This window comes from Spermophilus citellus, assembly GCF_964194105.1.
Source record: "Spermophilus citellus genome assembly, chromosome: 15".
Lineage (NCBI taxonomy): Eukaryota > Metazoa > Chordata > Mammalia > Rodentia > Sciuridae > Spermophilus > Spermophilus citellus.
In genome coordinates, this window is record NC_138195.1 from 18387874 (window position 1) to 18396458 (window position 8585).

The 8585-nt window shown below is 49.1% G+C and overlaps 1 protein-coding gene across 1 annotated transcript; it reads left to right on the forward strand.

The window, feature by feature from the left end:
• Nucleotides 1-6339: 6339 nt before the first annotated feature.
• Nucleotides 6340-7482, forward strand: LOC308634276 (neuropeptide Y receptor type 4-2-like; the record flags this gene model as incomplete). Its single annotated transcript, XM_081268079.1, has 1 exon — nt 6340-7482. Exon 1 carries the CDS (start codon nt 6355-6357, stop codon nt 7480-7482), a length of 1128 nt encoding a protein of 375 aa, XP_081124205.1. The 5' UTR covers nt 6340-6354.
• Nucleotides 7483-8585: the final 1103 nt, after the last annotated feature.

The window sequence follows — 8585 nt, forward strand, 5'->3', positions numbered from 1 at the left end:
TCTGGCCCACAGAGCTCCATATGCTTCATTTCTAGCCCTGAAACCCAGAAAGTAATGAAGGATGGCTCCCTGTTTCTCATCCTTGACTACTTTCTTGGGGAGCTTCAGGGGCTTTAGCATACCTGAGTGCCCGGGCTCTAGTGCCACTAGAGGGTGCTGTTTCCTTCCCCAACTGAGACAGAGTCTAGCAGGCAGTGTGAGGCCTGTTGGTTTCACCAAAAATATCTGTTATGAGGAGAGGAGGAGATGCCTACCCCTCTCAAGGGCAGTATGATCTTGGAGAAGGAGCTTCGATTTGGAGTTCAGATGCCATCCCCGCCATCTATGAGCCTGGCGACTGGAAAAATAACTTCACTTCCATGAGGCTCAATTTTCTAATCTGTAAAATGGGATGATCACACCTACCAGGTAGGCATGAGAATGAATGCACCTCTTCCGGGTGCTGGAGCCCTTTGCTGATTTCTCCAACCTCTCAGCTCCCTGCTCTCCGACCGCAGGAATCTCAGGCAATTATTCTCAGAAGTATTCCTGTGGCAGTCTGCCTGGAAGGGCTCCCCAGCAAAACCTCAGAGGCAACAGTCATTTCAGGTCCTTCCAGCCACCTGACAAGGAGGAGATGACAATGTCAGACATCGCCTGCACAGCTCCTCTCCTTGCCTCCAGCTTGGCCACAGCCCGCGCCGGATGAGGACACTAAGGTTGAGAGGGAGAAGGAGCACGTGTGCGGCACGCCCTGCAGTTCCAGTCTGCTGGCGTGAAGGGCTGGGTGGGCCCCGCACAGCAGCGATTGGCGCGCATTACTTCAGCCCTGGAGCTTGAGGTTCGCGGTGGGTGCGGCTCCGGGAGACAGCGGAGAGGGCGGGCGCTGGCTGCGGTGGTGGCAGCGCTGGCGGGCCGCGGCGGTGCGCGCGGGCTGTGGCCAAGCTGGAGGCCAGGTGCTTAAGTTCCGCACTGGGACAGCGCTTCTGCCCTTGGAGAAGGTGTGGTATGCGCCCCCCGCCATGTATCCTGCGGGAAAAGGGAGAGGGACGCTACAGAGGAGGGGCGGACGACGCGTTGAGCCTCTTGGCAGCAGAGTTTGCTGCTCGCCCGCGCCCCTGCCCACTTACCTGGGGCTGGGCTTTAGGTGGGCTTCCTAGAGCCTGGGGGTTGGAGCTGTGCAGCCCCGGTAGGGGGTGCCATCCTGCCCTCTGTGGATCTGGACGGCGGCGCGGGGTGGCGGGTGGTGGGGGTGCTTCAGTCTCCTTGCCTGAGAATTGGGCGGTGGGGTGAGGGGTGGTGGGGGGTGGTGTGTGTGTGTGGGGGGGTGTACCTGGACCCGTAACTGCCATCAGAGAAGGTAAAGGCATTAGGAGTTAGTAGTTGTTTGCTGAGATTGCAGGAAACAAGACACACAGCCTTCTTCATCTTTACCTCACTGGGAGACTGACATTGTTTTGTTCATTAGTTTTCCTCCTCTGTTTGGGAAAACAGGCTGCACTGCATTTCTCAGGGTAGGTGAGGTTGCAGCCTTTCCCTCGTTGTCTTCAGAGCTGCCAGGCCACCCAATTCACAGCAATTGCAAAATAATATGCCTCATCTTTCAGAATCGTCACCCCTTGAGGTGTGCCAGGAGTTCCTGAGGCCCTTTGGTCTACACTGGTCAGGGGCACCCCAGCCCAGTTGTCCTGGGGAGTAGTGCCTGTGATCACCTAGAGGAGAGTCAAGAGTTGAGTGTCCAGGCTGGAGGCTGCAAGAGGAAGGAAGGAAGGACAGGTGGGGACCTTTGAAGAAACAAACAGAGGTGCTCTCATATCACTTCATTCCTGCGTCCCTCCCCCTGGCAGCTGCACTCTTTGGCTTTGCCATGTTCAGGAGCCTTCCCAGGGCCTAAACTGCTAGGAGGGAGATATCTCTTTCTAAGGTTGTCATTACATTGGGGACTCTAACCTTGGGTCTGCCCTGGGGAAGTACCAGGGAATGGAGAAGTCTGTGCTGTCCTAGGCACCTGGTAGAGGACTGCCCCCTAGTGGACAGGGGATCTAAGCCAGTGTGTGGGGACTACAGGCCAATGGACTCTGGGCAGGCTGCCATTCCACCTGGCCAACAGAGATCCTGGGCTTTGGGAATGTTTTCGTTCTGGGTTAAGACACATGGCAGTACCTTCAGACACTCAGCTGGACCCTGAGCTCCATGAGGATGAGATGTCAATCTCCAGTTGTGCCCTGTCACTTTTGTGCAACAGTTTGTCTCTTGCTTTGGTACAAACTCCCCTTTCCCCCTTCAGAATCTCTCTATTTTTAAAAAGGAGGCAAAAGAACCTAAGATTTCAGAGCCAAACTGACCAGGATTCTGGCTTCAGCTCTATTCCTTATAAATTGTGGGACTTCTGCCAGGACCCTTCATTTCACTGGGCCTCAATGTTCTGCTTTTTAACATGAGGCTGATTGAACCAGTTGAATTTGCCAACTTTACGTGTGATCAAACACGGTTGGATACTGGCAATTTTATCTGGATCAGCATAAAAAGTCCTTCATAATAGGACTATCGTGGGAACTAGCGTGCAGTGGGATGGCAAGTAAAAGCTGATGTCTCCTCTGCCCTTGGTCTCCTGGGAAAGCTTGAGCCCTCCATGGTGAGGAGAGCCCCTCCCTCCTTGAGGTCTCCTTTCCAAGAGGGGGAATGGACTTGTGTGGTTGACTGTCCAGCTCTTCCTAGGGGTGCTGAGGTCCCTTAGGTGGGGTTGGTGGAATGAGTAGAAAGGAAACTAACATTGACCTGTACCTACTATGTGCCAGGTTGCTCTGGTTACAAAATGGGGAAACATACTTCTTTCAGGTGGCTAATAAAGCTCTTTAACAGGAGCTGGTCCATCCAATTACACCCATTTGCTCAAAGAACTAAGATGGAGACTGGACCAAAAAGAGTTCCAGAAGTGGGGGCCCCAAATTATTCATATATACATATACACACACACACACACACACACACACACACACACACACACACACACATTTCCATCTGTCTCTTTATCCTTGACCTGGGAGGGAGCCAGACAACTCTGCAACATAGGTATTATTCACATCGCCTGCTGTACAGCTGAGAAAACTGAGGCTCAGATAGTTTAAGCAATCCTTGCATATGTACCCTCTCATAGATTGCAGAGCTGGGATTTGAACCCAGGGCAATTATGTACTCCGCTGGCCTGTGGAGGATCATTGGGCAATACTCTTCCCTTTCTTCACATAGCAGGATGGCCGTATCTATGTTATAGGGGAACTTGTTCTTGATTCAAGAGACCCTGAGGTGATCTGAGAGCCAGGCCCATAGTCCCTTCTTTGGTGTAAAGGCTCCAGGTCCCAGGTGACCCACTCCCTTTATAGCCACATGGTCTCACTCTGGTCATTTCTAACCTTGGATTCTTTAGTTCCAATTGCTGAAATCAGGGCTGTGCCATGATAGCCTCCCAAGTCCCTGGGGTCACCTGGATCCTTTTTCCCTCCTTATCTGGTTCTGTGTAGGAGTCTCCCTCACTTCCCAGCACATTCTGTGAAAAAAAGTCAGCTTTCTTGCTGACCAGGGGCTCAAGGATTTGAATTGCTGCTGCCTTGCCCCTGGAGTGTGCTTCTGGACATCTGCAGTCCCTGTGAACATAGGGCCCCTCGAGACATAAATCTGTGGAGTCTGCTCCAGGATGGCTCCTCCTAGCCTCTACAGCTCTGGGGAAAGATGCAAGGGCCAATGGATAGTTTCACTTCTTTCCTGGCCCCTAGTCATGTGCATCCTACTTTATTGCTCTCTCAAACTCTCTGTCCTGTTTCCAGAAGCAGCTAAAAGAGCTTAACAGCTTATTTGGGCTCAGGCATCCATGCAGTCTAGTCAGTGGTGTTGGAATGGTGTGTTAACATCTGCAAGTTAACTCTTCATCCATTCTCTGAGAAAGGAGCTGCAAGCCAGGCTGACTCCCAATTCTGCCTTCTTCAGAGCCATTATTCTTCTGTTATAGCCCTCTCCGTCAATCTGTTCTATGCACCCAAATGATCTTTCTGGAATGCATTTAGCTTGCTGGCACCTTTTTAGTGGCTTATCTAGCATCCCTCTCTTACCTAGCATTCTGTCTCTCCAGCCTCTCCCTGGCTCCAGTTATTCTGAACTCTTCCCCTGGAGGCTCTCCTCTTTTCTGCCTCTGCTCCTTGAATTCCCTCCTCTTCTTTGTCTATTTGTATGGGTGACTTGTCTGCAGTCTAGGAGCCTAAGATCAGTGCCACTTCTCTCATCTCTTTGCTCCTTCTCTCATCTCCCAATTCACAGGCACTCCATTCATACTGGTTTTGGTGATAGCAATGTGTCCTTGAGGTCTATCTGCATTCCTAGAGGTCAGTTTTCCTGGTCTGGGATGGCCATGGCTATATGAGTCATCTTTGCAGCCCTTGCCTTCAGACTAGGGCTTCACACATGTTAATTGAGTAGATGAATAAATGAAGCAGTGACTATTTTCTGGATCCCTCTCTGCCCAGTAGCTCCCCTCTGATCGTGCTAGAGCATCTGGCAATTTTGATTGGCTGGTGTTGCCCCTCACTGATGATCTAGCTCTGCTCTGGCTAATGGTCATCCAGACCCTTGGATGTCTATCCCATTTGCTGCATCTAAGGTCAGTACATCAGTGGCAGCTGTGGATTGCTTCATGTGTTTGGTCCTGTGAATTTTATTTTGTCACGTTTTTAACTTCAAATGGCCCTTATGGTAGAAAAAAAAAAAAACATGGTACTGGCAAAACCATCATGTATCTTGAGATCTGGGTCCCAAATAACCAGACTGTAAGCTGTCAGGAAAGTTCCTGACTTGACCTTATAAAATGGCTCATTTCTGTAAGTCAAACAAGACTCACTCTATAAGTCAAATGTATATTGAATAACATTATGACAGCTGAGAAATAATTACTGATCTCTGGTTAATTTGGCCTTAGTCTGTAAGAATTATGTTTAACTTGGAACTTGATCATGAAGAAGATCGCTATGTTCAAAACTAAACACGATTAATATATGGGAATTATTGAACATCTTAAATAGGAATTTATGCTATGAATAGTGTTTCTCAAAATAGGGCCTGGCAATCATGTGCATCAGAATCTTTTAATGCACTTGTTAAACTACTGATTCCTGGGCCCCATTTCAGACTCATTGCATTCCAGAATGAGGGGCCCTGGAGTCTGTACTTTTAGAATGTCCCCAGAGTAATTTTCATATTTAATGAAGATTGAGAACTGTGAGCCTGTGTCAACTAGAGAACCTGTGAACTTGTGTGGTAAATTGTAATGATATAAGTTGTGATAGGGTGGGTGACTCTGCATGTCAAAATGTCCATCATTGGCATTTCTTCCTGGAGGCTCTGGAGTACAAGTTCCAACTCAATCTTGGCAGGGGTCCCTTGTGCTGAGGAGGCCCCAGGGAGAATGAATAGCCTGTGGCAGGGTGTGGAAGTGTGGAACAATTTAGTGGATTTAGGAACTGCAAACTGCATCAGGTGACTTGAGCATACACATGGTGTGGGCTCCAGGGAGAGTGATAGGCAGCCCATGTCCTCAGCCAGGACTGTGTGCACACATGGTGGCAGCAGGAAGAATCTGGTGTGCTGGTGAGCTAGTCTTTGCATACCAGAAAGTCATCACCTTCGCCAAGTGTCACCTGAGCAATGAGGCTGCCAGAGAAGGTAGTGACTGAGACTGGGAGGGTGCATTTTGTGTTGAGCTCCAAGGAGTGGTTCTGCCCTAAAGGGCATGAGGTGTGAGGGGAGGCTCCCAAAGTCACTGTGAACAGCAATATTTATTGCTATCTCTATTTGGCTAAAATGCAACAAAGGGTTTTCTGGGTAGAATTCACTCCCTGAACAATTCTGCCTCTGAACTCTGCACATGATTCTCTAACTTGTTTATCATCAAAACAGATTGGAACGCTGAGGTCAGAGGGAATGTGTGGAATAAATTCTGGCATCAAATAGACATTGTTTTGTATCTGGGACCCATTACTTATTAGCTGTGTGGCTGGGGGCAAGTTGCCTCACATCTTTGAAATGGGCTGATGCCTACATTTCAGAATAAACTAGCTGACATATGCAAAACACCATGTGATCCCCAACATGCAAAAGTGCTTCCTATAGAGTAATGTTTATTAGATGCCAGTCTCTTCCCTTGAGCCTTAGGTGACAAGCTCCTGTTGTCCCAAGGTGTTAGCCATGGGAGAGAGAAGCAGAAAGAACCTTCTCCCTGGATTCCATTCTGGAGGCATGATCCCTGAGTCCTATTTGTTTGCCTTGCAGGCATCACCTGTGAAGCGGGCCCCTTGGTTCAAGAGCTCCTGGAATCTTCTCGAATCCACCATGAACACCTCTCACTCCCTGGCCTTGCTCTTCCCTGGATCCTCACAGGGTGAAAACAGGAGCAAACTCAATGGAGTTCTGTATAACTTCTCTGACCACTGCCAGGATTCTGAGAACCCGATGGCTTTCATCATCACCTTCTACAGCATTGAGACCATTGTGGGCGTCCTAGGAAACCTTTGCCTGATATGTGTGACCCTGAAGCAAAAGGAGAAGAACAATGTTACCAACCTTCTTATTGCCAACCTGGCCTTCTCTGACTTCCTTATGTGCCTCATCTGCCAGCCACTCACAGTCATCTACACCATCATGGACTACTGGATCTTTGGCAAGGTCCTTTGCAAGATGTCAGCCTTCATCCAGTGTATGTCAGTGACAGTCTCCATCCTCTCACTTGTCCTTGTGGCCCTGGAGAGGCATCAGCTCATTATCAACCCAACGGGCTGGAAGCCCAGCATCTCCCAGGCCTCCATGGGAATTGTGGCCATCTGGCTCATTGCCTGCTTTCTTTCCTTGCCCTTTCTGACTAACAGTATCCTGGAGAATGTCTTCCACAACAACCACTCCAAGGCTCTGGATTTTCTGGTGGACAAGGTGGTCTGTACTGAGTCCTGGCCCCTGTACCACCATCGCATTATCTATACCACCTTCTTGCTTCTCTTCCAGTACTGCATCCCTCTGGGCTTTATTCTGATCTGCTATGTGCGCATCTACCAGCGCCTGCGGAGGCAGGGGCGTGTGTTCCGCAAGGGCACCTACAGCTGGCAAGCTGGGCAGATGAAAAGGATCAACTTGATGCTTATGGCAATGGTGGCTGCCTTTGCAATATTCTGGCTGCCCTTCCATGTATTCAATACCCTGGAGGACTGGCACCATGAAGTCATCCCTGTCTGCCACAGCAACCTCATCTTCTTGGTGTGCCATCTGATTGCTATGGCCTCTACCTGTGTCAACCCATTCATTTATGGCTTTCTCAATACCAACTTCAAGAAGGAGGTCAAGGCCCTGGTGCTGACCTGCCAACAGAATTCCCCTTTAGAGGAGTCTGAGAATCTGCCCCTGTCCACAGTACACACAGAAGTCTCCAAAGGGTCTCTGAGGCTAAGTGGCAGGTCCATCCCCATGTAACCAGGTTCTGGGCTTCTCTTTGCCATGTTTCTTGCCAGGACTTTCCATTTAACTAAGAGCACATGCTGCAAGCTGTGGGTGGCATCCCATCATTCCTGGATTTCAGGTCCCAATAGTCTGGCAAGAACCTGTTTTTGCATCCTTTTCATTGTGAAGTATGACATTCAGATGGTTCGGCTATTTGTTTTTGGAAGAATTCTGAATCTAAACTCTACAGATCACAGTGAACCTTGTGACTTGAGCTGCAGGATGCCAGAGCCGGAGATGTCTGGCTATAACAGGAAGGGTTCACTATAGTAACTCAGTAACAGATGCCTGTCCTGGGAAACCAGGGATTTTTTCCAACCATAAACTTTGAGGCCACTGTGGAGTGAGGAAAGTAGCACTTGGAGATAGATAGAGCTCTGAACTTTGGTTAACCTTTGTTCCCTGGGAGAGATGTGTGTGTATGTGCTTTGCAAGTGGTAAGAATTCCATAGAGTCAAGACAGTGGAATTGTCATACAATTAGCACAGCCTGAATCCAGCTAAAAAAGATGGATCTTGTCTTAAGTCCTCATGATCCTCTGCAGAAGGAGTTCCACAGTTCGCATCTACTCTATTCTTTTGCTCTTTCACTGCATCTGCTACCTTATATGGACAATAGCTTGAAAGCATCTCTTTTTGATGAAATTGTCAGCACATTGTGAATGACAATTTTTTTGTGTGTGTGGTGCTGGGAATCTAACCAGAGCCTTGTGCATGTGAGGCTAGCACTCTACCAACTGAGCTATATCCCCAGCCTGTGAATGACATCTTTATTTCCTTAGAACTCATATCCCCCATGCCAGGGATGGGCTTTGGCATAGGGAGACAGCTCCAGAAAAGTTTTCCATTGAAAATCAATGGTACAGTGCCACTTGCTGCTGAGGGTTAGACCATAGCTCAGGTCACTTGCCTATGGTCCAGCATAGAAAGGGGTCAGGGGTCAGGCTGCTATACCCATAGTCCTTCCTGCCTTCCAGGACCTCTCTTGTCAAGGAAAGTGGACATAAACTCTGTGGCCCTCCCTTGTGCTGACCCACTACAGAGGCCTAAAGTCCTTAAGGCTATGTCTATAGCGTC